Genomic DNA, 18,394 nt, shown 5'->3' on the forward strand with positions numbered 1-18,394 from the left:
TTCTGGAGAGGCTACACCCCAGCCACCCAAATTGGGTCTCGAGTTTCACCGGTCTACTTCAGAAGACTTAACTCCACTCTCCCGAGGGGAGGTTAAAACGAAGCCCATGAGGTGCATCGCATAATACTAACTGAATAGAGAGCTTAAGTTTCAACTCTTAAAGATTTCCCTTTCCCCCCTCCACTTCCAAGACTAGGGAGAGAAAAAAAACTATTCATGGAGTCTTAAGGGGTCACCCAATTTTAATGGTCACTTATTGCCTGTTGAGCTGGAGCCAGTGGCACAGAAAAGCACCCTAGGACCACCCTGTACCAAAACAACTCCCAACATCAAATCCAACATCATTCTCCCCACTCCCTGGGTCCAATAATGCTGTCTGCTGAGTTTGACAACAAGGCCGTCCTTGATCTATTTTCTTTGTGTTTTTTCCCTCCCCCTTCAATTCTGGATATATTTCTACCCCCCCCCCCCCACCCCTGCAAAAACACAGCCCCTCCAAACAAACTGCATAATATTAATATCTGAAATCAAGTCAAGTCAGCTGCCCCAGTTATTCCATTTCTGCAATTCATAACAACTGATAAGGATATTAAACTTAATAGTGGCAAGACCACAGCGAAACAAGGGGATATGGAGAACTTGTTTCCCTCCTCTCCAGAACAATCCAGCTGAATGCTTGGGATATTGTTCAGGCTAGTATTTTTGGGAACTGAAACAATAAGGTGAGCTTGCCAAACACACACACACCCTACTTACTCATGTTGAAGGCAATTTATATTTAATATAACACAGATCCTAATACATGAAAAGAGTGGAATTTAATTAATGCACAAATCAACCTGTTGTACATATAAGGTGTTTATATAAGGTGTTTTTATGTTTAACTTGGACTACATCCTCTCACAGGCTTTCATGGGACCTTGATCTCATTCCACATAATCCAAGCAAATTCTTTCAACACAAGCACCCTCATCGTGCATGACTTCAACTTTTGGCTGCCTTTCAGAGCCATCTAAAACAATACGAGGGCTACATTATCGCTTCTGCTAGGTGAACTTAAAAGGGCAACAGCACTCACCTCAGCTCTCTGTGTGCGGGGCTGACTGGCGTCTGTTTCGATGGCGTACACATCCACCAGGTATAGGTCGGCGCCCTGCTCCCTGTCCAGCTCGCGGGCGGTCTGGATGACCCCCGTACGGCGTCCGATGGTGAAGAGCCTTCCGACGGCCTTGCCGCCGCTGCGCACGGACACGATGAAGTACTCCACCTTGGTGGTCGAGCCCCGGGGACTGGAGGCGTCCAGGGAGATGACGTTGGTGCCCGGCGGCTGTCCCTCCTTGAGGATGGTGATGTACTTGGGCTGGGAGAAGACGGGCCCGTCGACGCCGGGCAGGATGATGGTCAGCTCGGTGCGCGAGGTCTTGCGCTCTGTGCCGTGGTCGGTGGCGGAGACAGTCAGGCTGTAGATGAGCTTGGAGGGCATGAGCTGAGAGGCCAGGCGGATGTCTCCGCTGTAGCGGTCCATGATGAACGTGTCCGAGTCTCCCTTGACCAGCTCGAACTCCACCTCGCCGTTAGGCCCGTCGTCAGGGTCAAAGGCCACCACCGTGGTGAGGATGGAGCCGATGACGATGTTGGACTCAGCCACAAGTGCATTCTGGGAGAGGAATGTGGGGACGTTGTCATTCAAGTCCGTCACCCATATGGTCACATTCTTCAAAGCGTAGCGGCGGAAGTCAACAGGAAATGCCTGGTCGGTCGCTTTGACTGTCAACTCGAAGAGGTTGGAAAATTCTCTGTCGATCTCGTTGTTTGTGTAGATCACCCCGGAGCTGGGGTCGATACGGAAGTGGCTTCCTCTCGGAGTCTGCTGAACAATGGAGTACTCCAGCTGACCGTTGATATCAGCGTCCGTGTCGTGTGCGATGATAGTCATAACAGATGAGGACAATGGGATGTTTTCGGAGATGGACTTAAAAATATCACCTGTGTTGAATATGGGGGGGTTGTCATTAAAGTCCCGCACCTGAATCACCACAGGTATAGTGGAGGACTTGGGGGGCATCCCGTTGTCCTTAGCTGTGATGTTCAGCTTGTAAACAGACTGCGTCTCGTAGTCCAGTCTTTTGACCAGAAAGATGCTTCCTGTGTTGGGACTGATGCTGAAAGTGCCGTGGTTGTTTGTGGCCGTGATGCTGTAAGTGATGTCAGCGTTCGGACCCGAGTCTGAGTCCGTGGCGGTCACCGAGGCCACGAGCTCACCAATCCTCATGTTCTCCAGCACGTCCACCGCCACGGTGGACTTAGGGAAAGCGGGCGTGTTGTCATTCTCATCCAGCACACTGATGCTAAGCATGCAGGAGGAGGAGAGGGGCACATCACCAGAGTCCACAGCAATGATTTTCAGTGAGTAGGACGACGTGGCCTCATAGTCCAGCTTGCCCATGAGAGTGACCTGTCCCGAGCTGCTGTCGATGGTGAACTGGGCCTCCTCGTTGCCCTCCTTGATACGGTAGCGGACAAGCCCGTTTTTGTTCTCGTCCACATCAGAGGCAGACACACGCAGCAGCTGTGTGAGATTCTGGGCCAGCTCGGAGATGGAGGCCTGGTATATGTCTTTAGTGAACTTGGGCGGGTTGTCGTTGATGTCCTGGATGTAGACCTGGACCTTGGCCTGGTCTCTGAGGGGCTTGGGCAGGCCCTGGTCAGAGGAGACGACCGAGAAGCTGAACACGGCGGCGCCACGCTGTCTCATGAGCGACTCGCGGTCCAGCTGCAGCGTGCTGGTCAGCTCACCTGTGATGGCGTTCAGCTCGAAGTTGGGCTGCGGCGCCTCGAAGGCGTACCGCACTTCGCTGTTCGGGCCGAAGTCCTTGTCCTCGGCGAAGACGCGGCCGACCAGCGAGCCTCTCGCCTGCTCCTCCTCGAAGTGGAACACGTAGTTGGTGCTGTTGAAGAGCGGCCGGTTGTCGTTCACGTCGTCCAGGATGACCGTTAAGTTGACGCTGGCCGTGAGAGGCTCCACGGCCCTGTCTCTGGCCACCACCAGCAGGCTGTATCTGTCCTGGACCTCCCTGTCCAGCTCAGTCTTGATGTACAGTTGCCCATCTGGGAAGACGCCAAAAACATCCCCTGTGTTGCCGCCCACGATGTCATACATGATTTCCCCATTGAGGCCTGAGTCTTTGTCCGTGGCCTCCACTTTGAAAAAGCGGCTGTTCACGGGCTCCGACTCCAGGATGATGACCTCGTAGGAGAGCTGGTCAAACACCGGGGCGTTGTCGTTGACATCGTACACGCTGACGGTCAGAATGAGGCTGGAGGTGCGCTGGGGGACCCCCATATCCGAGGCCAGCACCTCCACCTGATAGGAGCTGGTGGTGACCTCCAGGGGCCCGGTGAGTGTAATGAGGCCGTGTTTCTCGTGGATGTGGAACAGGCCCTTGGGGTTCTGTTTCAGGCTGTACACCACGGCGCCATTGCTGCCCTCATCCGGGTCAGAGGCCTTGGCCTGGAAGATCTGGTGACCGGTGCTCCAGTTCTCCACAGCACTGACGTGCTCCACCGCCTGGATGAAATGGGGCGCATTGTCATTCAGGTCCTTCACTGTGATGTTAACAAGCGCGTCGCCTGTCACGTCCCCTCCCCGGGCTATCACTTTAAGCTGGTAGAAAGCCTGCTCCTCCCTGTCAATAAGGCCCGCAGCCAGGATCTCTCCTGTCGCACTGTTAACAGAGAACAAACCCCTCTGATCGCCTGAGGCGATTAAGTACGTGATGTTTGTGTTCAGATCCACAGTGGATGCAGAGACGGTGCCTATGACAGTCTTTACAGCTACATTTTCAAACATGACAAAGCTGTAGACTCGTTGTGTGAATGTGGGTGGGTTGTCCTGTGTGTCTATCACATTGACAGTGACAATAGCCTGAGTGTCTGCGCGCAGGCCCCCTCCATCAGTGGCTGTAACCTGTAACTGATAGGCCGTTTTCTCCTCCCTGTCCAGGGAGACTAGAGTGGTTATTTTGCCTGTTTCGCTGTTAATGTGAAACTTAAAAGTGTCCCCAGCAGTAATTTGATATTTGACTGTGCCGTGCACGCCGAGGTCGGGATCGGTGGCAGATACGCTGGTGACGTACGTGCCGGCCGGCTCGTTCTCCTTGACATTGGCAAAATACTGCACTGGATAGAAAACAGGCCGGTTGTCGTTTATGTCTCTGAGGGTGATGTTTACTCTCCCCACGGAGTGGAGCGGAGGGCTGCCTGAGTCTGTGGCTTTAATGTGCAACAAATACGACTCCTGCTCCTCTCTGTCCAGTTCCAAGGCAGTGCTGAGCCTGCCAGACACTGAGTCCAAGCGGAACATATCCTGCAGGCTGGATGGGGTTTCGGGGTCAAATGAGAAGCGAACGGTGCCGTTGGCCCCGAGATCGCCATCTGTGGCCGACAGGACGAGCAGCTCGCTGCCGGCTGGGGAGTGCTCCACCAGGGTCACGCGGTACGTGCTCTGCGTGAACGTGGGGATCTGGTCGTTGACGTCGGTGATGTTCACCACCAGCGTGGTGTAGGAGATCTTGGGCTGCAGGCCCTGGTCTTTGGCGCTGATGTTGAGCACGATGGCCGACGCCACTTCGCGATCCAGCAGCGAGGCGCTGGTAACCAGGCCGCTGTTTTCACTGATGGCGAACCAGCCCAAAGCGTTTCCAGACACCAAGGAGTAGCGCAGGTTGGCATTCTGCCCGGAGTCACCATCTGTTGCAGAGACTCCTTTAATGTAGCTGCCTTTCGGAATGTCTTCGCTGATATCCACTCTGTACTGGGCTTCCTGGAAAATGGGCGGGTGGTCATTGATATCATTCACAAAAATAACCAGGCTGGCTATGGACGACCTGGCCATGGGCTTGCCATTGTCTGACACAGAGACCGTCAGGTTATAGGAGGAGATACGCTCCCTGTCTAACACACTGCCCACCTTAATTAAGCTCAAATTAGGAACAGGAGATGTGTGCACCTCGAAGTGCCTCTGTTCATTTCCGCCCAAGATTGAGACGGATATGTTGCCGTTGGCTGTGGGGGAGTCTGAATCAGACACAGTTAACAAGGCCACCACTGTGCCTATCTGTGCATTCTCATCCACAGAGGCAAACTTGGAAGTGGTGGGGAAGTATCTAAACTTCACTACTGGGTCATTGTCATTTACATCAAGGAGTTTTATAGTAGCCTCTGCCCTGCCTGAAAGAGAGGGCACCCCATTGTCCATTGCATGCACAGTTAAAGAGTATTCTTTCTTGCTTTCATAATCCAGACCTTCCTTTATTACTATAGTACCATCTTTGGGGTCAATCTGAAAAGGTGTGCCCTCATCTAAAAAATATCTTATGTCTGCATTGGCTCCCTCATCCTGGTCTGTGGCTGTTATTTGCAACACATTTGAGCCTATGGCTGCATCTTCAAAAATACTGGTCTGATACTGGTCTTTTTCGAAAATAGGGGGGTTATCATTGATATCTTGGATGGTTACATTGACTTGTAAATAGCCAAATCTTTTGGGGTCGCCTTTGTCTTCAACCTCAATCAGGAGTTGGTAAAAAGGAGTTAGTTCTCTATCTAAGCCGCCAGTTGAAACCAGATGGAGAAATGCGCCCTCGCCGCTCGGGTTGACTGTAATATCCAAACGGAACCTCCTCTGCTCATTCCCGTTCACTATTCTGTAAGTCGTATGATCAACTCCATTGCTCCCGATGTCCGCGTCTGTGGCTGTATCAAGGATAACTTGTCGGCCACTGCTCGCGTCCTCTTTGAATGACACCACAATTGACGCGTCTGGAAACACTGGCGAGTTGTCGTTAATGTCAAGCACGACTATCCGAACTTCAGTGGGGTATGTCGGCTGACTGGACAGCACCACAACATTGATAATGTTACTTTGCAAAACTTCTCTGTCAATCACCGAAGATGTGTATATAACGCCAGTCGTGCCATTAATTGCGAAAAGTTTGTGGTTCTCGCTAAATCGGTACGTGAAACTTGGTTTTGTTTCTATCGTCCCCACATAGGTACCAATAGGCTGCTCTTCCAGTACCTGAAACTCCTGGCGAACTTGACTGGATGAGGAGTATTGCGATAAAGTCCACAGGATTAACAAAACTACATGAAATCGGTTCACTCCCCTACCTGAAAGCGCCATGGTCAAAATCCCAGTCCACCTTTCTTGGACAAAGTCCTTGCATATAATGCATCAAAGTTTCATTAGTTCCCCAAGCACTAAAACATTGTATTCCTTATGGCACGGGTCACTTGAAAAGTGCCGAAGTTGCACGGCTGTTGACAGGGTTTGTACCTCGCTTTCTTATGATCATTCAGAATAGTATTCCTTGACCTCTTTTCTCCAGTTCGTGCAATGGAACAGCTCCAGTTGAAATCCTCAGGGTGCGATGGATGGATTTGTCCGGAGAGAAGTCCTGATCTTGTCAGTGAAGGTTTCAATATTTCCAAAGTCCCGCAAAAGGCATCACACTGGCCCAGCACTTCATGACTCACTTCTTAGGTGTTCCTATTGTGAGCGTAGAATAAACTTCACTTCGGATAAAACAATGACTAGTTTAAAAGTTTATTTATCCAGAATCTTCACTGCAAACTTGATGGAAACAGTGAAAACTGTTGCGACGAAGCAGGGACAAGCACTTGTTAAAGCAATACCCGTTGTACCAGTGCAAAATCCCTCAGAATAACGGTGAAGTAACTTCAGTCATTTATCCCTATGTTCCTACTAAGTTAGAACAAAGCTGGAGCAGAGAAAAGTCCCTCCTACTTGTAATCTCATTGGGTGACGCGACTCTGTCCCGCCCTTTCTGCTTCTCTTGCTTCCTCCAAACTCGACCATTGGCTGTGGATTGTGGATGGGAACGTCAGTCAAAGAAACGAACGGTCATTAGGTTAAAGCGGGAGCAGGTAGTGTACCGTTATTTCTTTATAATAACAGCTGAGTGACATTGACACTAGAAGGGTATTTATTCCAGATGAATAGTTGAATAGTATGATTTGACATATAGAGACCTGTAGAAGTCACAAAAGTTAAAACTAAACATAACATGCCAACTAAACATTTCAGTTTTGCTGAGTAGTGTAGATAGGGTAACAATTAATATTAGCCAAATAAACTATGGAATGCTCATGTGTTGAAAATACATAGGGTTGCCTAGGCCTAATACATCTAGGAGGGCGCCCCAGGACATTCAGCCTACATTACCAAAGCATATTGCTTTTAAAGGCTAACGCCCGTTTAGTTGTTAAATTTTATTATTAATTAAGCTGTGATACTTTAGGAATTTTGGTCTAAAAATAATTGAGGTGACCTGGGAAACATCATCATTTTATAACTAAACAATTAGAGGTTTCAAAGGATTATCATTAATCAGTATTTCTTCTCATTAAAACCAGATTTGTGCATCATCCCCTAGGTGGATACTGCCATCTAGTGTCAGTGTAAAACAAATATCTTGCAGAATGACAGGACAAAGTCACCATTTCCATTATTTTAAGTTTCTCTATTTTTCATGAAAGAGATGTGTATAGTTGTTGTCATTTTCCAGGTGTTTTTAGTTGTTTTTAGGGTCAGAGGATAAAGCTATGCTCTTCCGTCCAAGTAGTTGTCCTACATGTCACTTTGAGAAAGCTTTCTCAAGCTTGAGTCAAACATAAACCCGCCTTTACTGTACAAACTGACACGTACTATTTGTGTCCAGTCATGATGCATATCCAAGGATCTGTATGACCTGCCAAAAGACATTTAAAATCATAAAACGTTGTGTTGGCCTCGAGACTGTATGCGGCGTGACTGCATAGACTCATTCAGTCAGCCAGACAGAAGCCGTCGAAAGCTCATTACTCTCCCACGCCGTTGTCTCCGAGTCCTGCCAGCCTCGTAACCAGATTATGGTAAGACGGTCGCCACACAGGATGCATTCAATATAAAATGATCTTGTTAGTTTGTTTGCTCTGATTTCTTAAACAGATCTAGTCTTCTAGTAATATTTTTTGCTTCAGTGAAGTTAAACAAAGTGCAGCCATGCAGCAGGCTTTTGAGACTTGAAAGCGTGTCTGTCTGTAGGCTCATATCAAAAGTAATGGAGCAATATAATTATTTAATCGCATCAGTTTGTGTAACAGTATTTTGGATACTTTTGGATACTGGATATTGGATACTTTTTGTACTCTGCTGGCCCTATTATTGCACTGACATTTATGGCACATAAGTTCTATTTGAAATTTAGGCCAGAATTTGGTCAAACAATGGGGTCTGCAGAATGTTTTTTTTAAATACTAATAGAGAAGAGTTTACACCATCTTTCTGTCACTTGTCCAGGTCACTCTAAAGTTGGTAACTGTACATTTAAATGAACAACAGATGACAAATAATCACATTTGTCCATCTCACCCATGTTGAACATGAGTGCTTAATGTCAGTTAGATCAAAAAGAGAATAATGTGTGGTCCGCTTCAACCCTGTCTGGTTTGATCTATAAAGCAATTTCCTTTGTATGATGTCTGTGTCTGTGTGTGTGTGTGTGTGTGTGTGTGTGTGTGTGTGTGTGTGTGTGTGAGTGTGTGTATGTGTGTGTGTGTGTGTGTGTGTGTGTGTGTGTGTGTGTGTGTGTGTGTCTGTCTGTCTGTGTGCATGCGTGCATGCTTGTGTGTGAAAGCTATTGGTAAAACTGTGGAGTTGAAGCACATATCAGATTTACTATGAATATTCCTCTTGCACTTTCAATGTTGTTTCATGTTTCCCACTGTGCTGTACGCACTATATAAAGGTGTGACAGTTTGTAGCTACAAACTTGATCAACCATTATTAACAGTCAATGTCATAAAACAGTCCTCTTTAATCCACACCTTCCCCACTATTAAACCTGTCCTTACACATCCGCTCCTGTGAACAGAGCTCAAGCTAGTCATACAGGTGTAGATTCTGATTGAAATGCAAACTCCTTTGATGTGATTAACTTTGGGGCCTGTGAGGGGAATTGCCTGCTGCAGGGTCCCTTGCTTTGGTACATGCATAACAACCGAGGAGTGTATTCCTATAAAACCTGTCGACAAACTGTAAAGGCAGATCTGGGATCAGATATACCTGAGAAGGATGCAGGAGAGTGCCGAAATGGAAAACAGACGTTCTCAGCCTCTCAAAAAAAAAAAAAAAAAAACATTTACTGTCATCAGCTGTCTGCATTTAATGGGAATTTCCTGGAAAACCGGAGGCTTGTTGTGGCTTATAAATGAACTCCTAATAAGATCCTCTACTCTTCTGCTCTCTTTAAACAGGCGTCAAGATGCACTGTATGCTGAAGGTGCCTCAGTGAACCTCACCTCACTGAACCCTTAATGGTGAGTCATATTGTTGACAGAGAGTGATGAAACAGGATATGAAATGTTCCATAGACTGAGAGTTCATTTGGGCTAGCTGAAAGTGAAGAGAGAATGGGTCGAACACAAACCTGCTGAGTCTGGTGGCTTTTTCGGCCATGGCACAAAAGAACACTTGTACAGTCACTAATATAAAACAAAATAGTGATCCGGAGCAATGACAAGCTGCTCAATTGACTGCTGAGTTAGAGGCCAGACGTTAATGCTGACAACGGATCTATTGCCTGTCTGTGTTTGTTTAACATGCGTTAGGGTTCAAAATGGCCATTTAAATTTTTCCCAGGGAGTTTCCCCCAGGCTCCTTGGTGTACAGTGGGAAGCAAAGGCCTCTTGTTTCGTAGTGGGCTTAACTTTCTTTAAGGAAACCGCAACTTTCCATCCTTTACTTCCAGCCATGGCCTGTATGCTTTCGCAGCAAGGAATTCATTTTAATCAGTGAGCCTTGTGGGGCCCATTTAATAGAGTCGATAGAAGAGATCTCCTATGCTACACAGCAGTGTGCTAGAAGCTTATTCAGATAAGGTGAGCTCCGTGTACGTAGGCCTATGTATACATTTGCATTTGTCTAAACTTGTCGCAGAAGTGATTACTCAGCAAACCCTATATATCAATATCATGCGACTGAGTAAAGTCATTCTGAAATTGCATGCGTAGGCTCTTTGAAGATCTAGCCATACAGGATACTGATGTGGTGCATCATTCAGTTTTCACCAGTAGGGGTCAGTGTTGAAGCACCTCTACCATGTAACAGTTAATTACCCTCCAAATGACAGTTTAACCACCTGGTTAATCGGATAAACACTGTGATTAAACAATCCACCACTGTTTGTCATTCAAAAAACATGGTGCGAAGCTGGGAGATGAGCAGTTTAAATGAAGCCCCACTCAACTGGGAGCAACACTCGGGCCAATAGTGAGGTGGTGATGAATGGTATTTAAAGGCTTGTGTTTTATAGAGAAAGCTGTGTCTGGGAAAGGTCCCTCGGGAGACTGAAATAAAACGATTTTTGGAAGTTGTCCCTTGTGGCTCAGGCTTATATTATTTTTCACAGTCTGAGATTTCTCTGTCATCCTGTCGCTTTCCCATTCCACCGAGGCGATCAACAAAAGAACGTTTTTGTTTCCTGGCATCAAACAGATTCAGACAGAGAAGATAAAATATTAAATCCAAATACCTTTGTTTCGGCTTTAATAAAATGTGTTAGAAGTTTAGATTATCTTTGAGAATGGAATATTCACATTTTGATTTTGACTGAATGACAGCTGGCTCACTAAACCACCCAATCTTTATTTCACAAACGGTTTTATTGTCAGAATAGAGGTCTACATGAGTCATACAAGCATTGAGTAAATCCTACCCTCTGCTATTCTAGCACAGAATTATTGAACACAACAGTGTCTAAGAGAAAGATGCAATAACTAGGGACATTTCCTTTGGCTAAACAGTATGGTGCTTAGATAGACAGAATCTGTAATACTCAAGGTTTCTCAGTGGACTCTACTTTCTTTAGAATATCGTCATCATGATATTGCATAAAACATCGAGGTTAATAAGGATGGCAAGGTCTTCTTTTTTTTTAATCAAAAGTGGTCCTCAGACTTAAAACAGTATATCTTAGACAACCCAAACATTTTTTCAAGAGCAAATATAACCATATGATGATATAAAAAGATCACTGACATCCACTAAATTTCACACTGAACACGCTTAAGATAAACCATGCAGTAAAAAAGCTTAATGCTTGTGTCACCCCAGCCATGATTTTGCAGTAGCACCGCTTTGTGGCAGATGGCAGCCTTTCACAAGGCATGGGGTTGGCCAGTGATTAGTGGTATGTCATTACAGTTTCTGATGACTTTGTCTGATGACACATTTTAAAGCATGTTTGATGTCCATCCAATGCATTTGGTGCATTCTAAATACACACTGCCAGGCTGTGAGTAATTGTACACTGCGTGTAATCACTGTTTGGCATTCTGTGCTTCTGTTTGGTAGTGCTTAAGATTTTGTCCTAGACAATGGAGGTATTGTGTATCTTTCTTATGACACTGTTGTTATGCTTTTGTTCTGATCTGGTAAAATATTTTTTGATTATTTGCATGTGTAGTCAGTTTTGCTTTCTTTCTTATTTTCACTAAGTCATCACATATTTTGCCTTTCATCTTCCCACGCCTCCAGGATCTTACAAATGCCATAATATGTCATTTTAGCTGAGGAATCCGATGCCTTTAATAACCTATAAATTTATGAAGAAAGTGTGCCCAAAGGGCAGTTTAAACGTGTCAGCTGAAGGCAAAGCAGACACTGGTTCCCATAGATGGTGCTTGATGTATGTCCCTGGTGACTGCTCCCTATCACATAACCTCTCTCAGACCGAGAACACGAGTGGGTCTGGGACAGAACCCTGGGGCACACCATTGGGGATTTCACCATGTCAACATTAGTTGGAATTTCACATGTATCACGCAGACAACTTCAAGAAATTTTACTCAAGTTACCTCACTTATGAAGCAAGAAACCCAACCCCCACCATATGCTTCCATGGGCATAAAGACCACAGCAAGACACCATGCTGATGGTTGGTTGGTTATAGATTGGATAATATATGTGAAAGTCATGGCAAAATCCTCAGTGTTGTTGCACCCTGAAAACAAACATGATATCTGGTCCAGACACATGGCTGACTTGAGTGAACTAAAGCAAATATGCGACCAAGAATGAGGTCCAAGTGCTCTTAGCTCCAGCCTGGTTGCTATCAGATGGCCTACTGGGTTACTTCAAGTCAAGATACCATGACTCATCTATGCATACTCATCATCCGTTCAGGATTTCTGCAAACTGACACATAGACAGGAAGGCAATCAATGAAAATGTGATTTAGCACTTCTCTCTTGATGGTATCTGACAACGGCACTTTAATTGGGTAAATGTAAAAGGATTAATTTAGTTAAATAATAATAAAAAAAACAAGGGAAGGAGAAGAGGAAGGGGGAGCGACACAAAGGGAGAGAGAAAGCCAGACAAAGAAAATGAGGAAGCAAGAGTCTTGCCATTAAAACAAAGGAGGCGATGCAATAACATCATAGCTCTATTATCCTGGCAGCTTCACAGCTTGTCAATATTCTCATACAATGAGGCCTCAGTGTGAGATGAGAATCTCATCTTGCAGTATAAATACAAACCACTTCTGATATTCTCTGTCTGGAATTCACAGCTTACACAGTATCTCTTTGATCAGAAGTAGATCCCCTTGCCCACAATGCATACCTTGCAGCCACTCATCCATCACTGTATAAAACACGATAATAGCCTCGGAGTATATTATCTGATGCTCCTGAATTGCATGACTTGTCCTCCTAGGGCTCCTACTCTTTTGATGTATGTAATTTTATATAGCCTTTTAGATACAGATTTCAATCATTCTATACATGAAATGTACACATGTACTGTGACATGGTGTCATGTCTTCTCTGACAGACCTTTACATTTTTAGAGAGAGATACATGAAGATTCATGTTTTCTTATGAGTAAACAGAGAAAGGGATGTTGACAGTTTTGACTTTGCAGGTGCAGATTCCTTTGAAATGAATTGTGTTTGCCCTCACCAGCCATCATCTTCTTTTCTCGTGTCTCTGGGGAAGAAGACAGCGGCGCTTTATCATCGTTGTTTTGATGGATTCACATTTGTGATGTCAACTGAGCAAATGGTGTGTGACCATAGCTTATGGCTTTGTAGTTTGATAGCCTAAAAGTGCTTAGGTGGCACAAGGGCACTGGTGCTTGTTATACTGTGCTGTTATGAGCCTGCACTAATAATAATGCTGCTTAATTGCTCGTTCAATAAAGCGATATTGCTGCCTCAGCACTGCAGCCTAACATGCTATCAAACATGCATGCAAATCACAGTACTTTGTAAGACAGACCTATTTAGTTAAGGCATGTAAATTCTAACATAGTGAGCTCCTGCTTTTAGTTGTTGATGTTTACCTTCTTTTAAGTGAGTCGAATATCAGAGTGCACCGTTGTCGGAGAGATCGACTCTTGACTGACAGCATCTCCGCCTTTGGGAGTGATGACGAAGCCTTCCTGACAGACTCTCTTGTTGTCGGCGCCTCGGTCAGGGGAGAGGCTGAGGCCTGTCGGAGGTGCGGTAACTTGCCGCTGTTGTCGGTTGTTTGTTTTGCCAGCATGAGTAAGACCGCCACAGGTCAGCCACCCGCCAAGCAGAGGATCCCATGTGTGTGAGAGAGAGCAGAGAGACCTGCTGTATTACCCCCTCCTCCCCTCTCTCTCTCTCTCACACACACACACAAACACACACACACACACACACACACACACACAGAAACATCCTCTCCCCCGCCGGCTATGCTGCCACCATCAGTACCTTGTCTTTGTGCTGACGGACGCAAGAAACCCAGCGCCTAACGGGTGACTCACCCTCCATAGGTGTCAGTCAAAGTCAGGGTGGTGGAACGCGGTATGCGGTAAACAAGGTTGTGTGGTCCGACCATCACAGGGCCCGCAGCGAAAAGAGCACGGAGTACGGCAGCACTCTCAGCGCATCGCCAGTGTGTCACCTGCGAGGAGTGAAGAGATGGAAAGACATGGCAACATCTGAGGAAGGTGAGAGAGAATCCACCCTCATCCTTTAAGTACAGTAATCAGGCCACGTCCATTAGCCCTCAAGCGGTGAAATGGAGAAGCCTATTCATACATACAGTATGCCTTTCATGCTGCCTATTGCTTTTTTTGGGGTGGGGGTGGGGGGGGCAGGTGTGACACCTGAATGTTTCACTGCAAATTGCAAAAGCATTTCAGCCCCTTTTAGCTGTCAAGGACTTGGCACCGATATGCAAGATCTGCGCTATGAAAGCTATCCATCTTCAGTTTTACAGAACCCCCCTGACTTCACACAACATCACTTCCTACTCTGACCCCTGGCATATGTCTGGCCACCAGTTATTTATCGTAACTTTTTTTAAAAGGAGGGAAATGATGTTTGTTTATAGCTTGTGTGATTTACAGTAAATGGCTCCTCGGTTGAGGCAGCTGCAAAAGGCATCTTAGGCCAGAGAGGCCTGGACCCGGCCGGTAGGCCCAGAAGGAGACCACAGGCCCCTCTGTCTCCCGGGTGATAGCCGTGCCTGGGGTGGACGTGGCCCAGATCGGGTCCAGACCAGTGTGTTCGCGAGGCAGGAGCCATCTGCGTTTCCTCTCCTGGTCATCTCCTGAGAGCAAGTGCAGCCTACAGTGTGTTTGTGTGTCGGTGTGTGTGAGAATGTGTGTGTGTGTGTGTGTTTGTGTGTGTGTGTATATGTGTACGCTGTGCAGGCTTTGGCCTGCACCACCAGCCATCCCGGCTGGGAAAGCACAATTTATTTGTTTACTGCACGCGGCATCTCGGCATCCAAACGACTGTGCACCTCCGGCAAAGGCAGCTGCCCGATGATTTCACTTGCTGCGTTACAGAGAGCGGCTGTTGCATATGTCAGCTTTTGCTGTCCCAACAGAAATCTATGCTACAAGCCTCCTGGTGTGGACTCACAGACATGAGAGAGATTTATAATATCCAGGTCCTGGGGTAATATTTTCCCTTTAACTTGAAAAGAGAGGTTTTTTTTTAACTCTAATCTTGTTGTTGTTTTACAGTAAAGAAGGGCTCCTTTGTTGTTGAGAGCAGCAGGGCATGGCTTGTCTGAGCGGGGGTTGGCCTTTTTTTATCATTTCACGGCATAGGTGCTGTAAATGTCAGTGTGGTTTAAAAACACCGTCCTGGCACCTCTTGCCCTTGGACTTTTTTTTGGGAAGTGGGTGGGGGGTAGAGGGAATTGCTGACAGCCTCTGTTTTCCTCTCTGCGTTCACTTTTCATTACCGTCAGGGCCCCGCAAGGCTAGGTTAAAAATTGCTCATTGATGTATGCGCTTTTGGAACATGACAGTGAAAGTGTTTGTGTGACAGCGTCTAAAAGTTGCCAGGGGATCCCTGAGTTACTCACTCTCTCTCTCCCTGGCGATAAGTACTTCACCCTGTCATTCTCCATTTAGGATCAGATCACCCCCCCCCCCCCCCACCTTCACCCCTCTGCCACACAGAAAGCAGAGGTGAGCATACATTCTGAGGTATCCTATTGTGCCTACTACTGTTGGTGCCTTGCAATTTTACGTTATGTTACGTATGGGTTTTTACTGTATGTATTTTAAAGAGTATACATATCATGTGTGTGTGTGTGTGTGTGTGTGTGTGTGTGTGTGTGTGTGTATGTGTGTAAGTATGTGCATGTTTACATAGTCGAGCTAATTGGAGCTGTTTTTCGTAGACTAAGCGACTTTAATTATATTAAGCCGAGGGGAGTTGTGAGCCTCTGGGGCTAGAGAGACAGTAAGTAATCTGCCAAAAAGAATTACATTCAGGATTACATGAAGCCTGCATTCAATTATTTGCGCACCACACACACCTGAAGCCGAATGCCTGCAGGTCCTCCACTCTCTCTGTCTTTGGGTTTTTCACAGCTCAACCAATGATGATGGAGAGTCAGACAGGATGCCTCCTCCAGGCATATGTAAATATTTGTTTTGTTTCAGTAACTGTACTTGTCTAGAAACAACACTGCCAAAACTATATGTATAACTAGCATCATTAAAATGAGGCCCCAGCAAAAATAGTACATGCATTAGTTGAAGTTCATTTTTGAGGGGCCCATCTACACTGCTATTTTTACAGTTACAGTTGGTTAGAGGTTAAATACTAAATATTAAATACAAAAATACTATGAAGATTTAGTATAGGCCTACTTGTGTCTAGGGAATCCAGGAGTCCCTAACCTGTTGTTGTGTTTGCAAATACGTGAAAGTGTGTGTGTATGAAGCTAATGTACCATTGGATGCCAGCTTACCTTATCCATGGCCAGCCCAAGCTCTGATCCCCACTTGGTCAGACAGCCCAAGGTCCCAGTCCACAGCTCAAGATGACACAAGTCCAACTAAAACCAAAACGAGGAGATCCATTGCATAATTCAGGACAGTTTGCAAAACTCCAAACAGAAGCCAAACAATCCCACTCATGCTGACTTGATTCAGGCTCGGCCTCACCCTTTCTCAGGCTTCACTCCTGTGGCCTATACACAGTCAGACAGAAAAGGCAAACCGACGTCATCAGGTGTATGGAGTATAATTGTGTACGTGTGCTGTCTGCACCTCACCTCCCAAAATATTCATAGTTCCCATAATTTTCCACCTATGAACCGAGATTTATACATTGATTTAGCAACATTTCTTTAGCTGAGGTTAATATACAAGCACAGAGTACGGGGGAATATATTTATTTTCTTCATTCTTTATGATTAAAGTTCGATCTGATTCTGATTTACAGAAGTGTGGTCTATAGATGTGTATTTATTTATTTTCATTTGCATATAATACTGCACTGTGGATAATACGCAATGGAACATTACTGTATGCTTAGCATTGTGCAGAGGCAAAAATGGTGCTTTTGTCTTGACAGATCCTCTTGTTTTGAGATCAGTCATATTAGGTTGTGTATAAGTGGCAGGTGATAGGCGGTTGTGTTTGTTGAGTGATAATGTAAACAGAGGGATTAAACACTGCCTGCACCTGCTTTAGTTGGCACCAAAACAGACAGTGAGGATGGAAACTCATGCTACTGGGCTGTGGACATGCATAGATGTGATACAGTACTTAACCTTTATTCTATCACGGAAAGAACACTCAATTGATGAAAAAGATGTCACAAGGTCTTGTACTGCCTTACAAAGACTTGTGTTGATCCTAGCAATCATCACTTTGTTGATAGCCCTATAAATAGACCCTTTCAAAATGCACTATTTCTGTGTATTAAGTCTAAACCATCGTATGTCATATTGCATTATCTGCCAATGAATGAACAAACAGACGTTCTGTTTAGTATGAAAGAAAGTCTTGCTTCATCCTCCTGCAGCCCAGGTCGAGATAAAAAAGATGGGCTAGACCGATAATGATGATAATGAGGGTATCTGGTTGGATTAGGTCGTCTTGTGGAAGACGAGTGACTCAGAAACACAGCGCTTTGTGGTCAGCCCTGGCTGTTCATGTTACATTCTGAGATGACACAGGAATTCCACACAGAACATTTAGCCTCTCCTGCCATATGGCTGTGGTATGTAACACAGTCTGTTTGTATCTCCCCAGAGGTCTTGGTAGCTCCAGCAGTGTGTGTGTGTGTCTATGTGTGTGTGTGTGCGTGTGTGTGTGTGTGTGTGCATGTGTGTGCGTGTGCGTATGTGTGTGTGCACATGCATGTATGTGTGTACCTCTATTGTGTTGTCTGGCTGTTTGTGCTTCACCAAAATAATCAGTCTCCTGCCATTGGCAATATCTTTCTGGCATCTCATCAAACCAAAAAGAGAAACCAGGTATCAGATTGGACCTGAGAAGATTAAACTGAGAGATAACCAAAAACCGTTAATTGACCCAATGGTCTACGTATATTTGCTATTTAAAGGCACTCTAGTATTTACCTTATCAGTCTGACAAAGGGCAAAAGATATACTGGTATGTTTTAGTACAACTAATGTCCTTTGAGGAATTTCTTTTCTATTTTCAGGTCATCATTTGTCTGTGTGATGTGCCCTCATGAGAAATGAGAGGTGCAAGTGACAGGGGGGATTGTTGTAGTGTGTCAGTGGGTGCCACATCAATCAGACCTCCAGTTTGATGTGATGTTCTTTGAAGTAACCTTTAATGCGGAGAACAACCTTTGTTTTCTTCTGGAATTGTTTTTTTTTTTTCATTTCTTTTGATTTGATGGACACTTGCTGACTAATAACTGAAAATAAGTACTTCTATAGTCATGGTCATTTCAATAATATTGCATTATTTTAAGTGTTTTTATTAACCTTGTTGGATTGACTGGTGTAAGTAGGGTTAGTATAGTTTCACTAACTCAGGGTTGCATTCTTGCAGTGGTTGGCTTCA

General features: G+C 45.6%; 1 protein-coding gene across 1 annotated transcript in view; it reads right to left on the reverse strand.

Moving 5' to 3' along the window:
• fat4 (FAT atypical cadherin 4) overlaps positions 1-6,693 on the reverse strand; it is a 97,186-nt gene extending 90,493 nt beyond the window's left edge. The window contains exon 1 of the mRNA XM_076292151.1: positions 1,079-6,693. Coding sequence (XP_076148266.1) covers positions 1,079-6,184 — 5,106 coding nt within the window. The 5' untranslated portion in view covers positions 6,185-6,693. The remainder of the gene's footprint in view (positions 1-1,078) is intronic.
• Positions 6,694-18,394: the final 11,701 nt, after the last annotated feature.

The sequence above is a fragment of the Alosa pseudoharengus genome, unplaced genomic scaffold, assembly GCF_046254945.1.
Source record: "Alosa pseudoharengus isolate Yale_2024_CS ecotype anadromous, Long Island Sound unplaced genomic scaffold, YU_APseudo_1.1 YU_APseudo_1.1_scf_19, whole genome shotgun sequence".
Lineage (NCBI taxonomy): Eukaryota > Metazoa > Chordata > Actinopteri > Clupeiformes > Clupeidae > Alosa > Alosa pseudoharengus.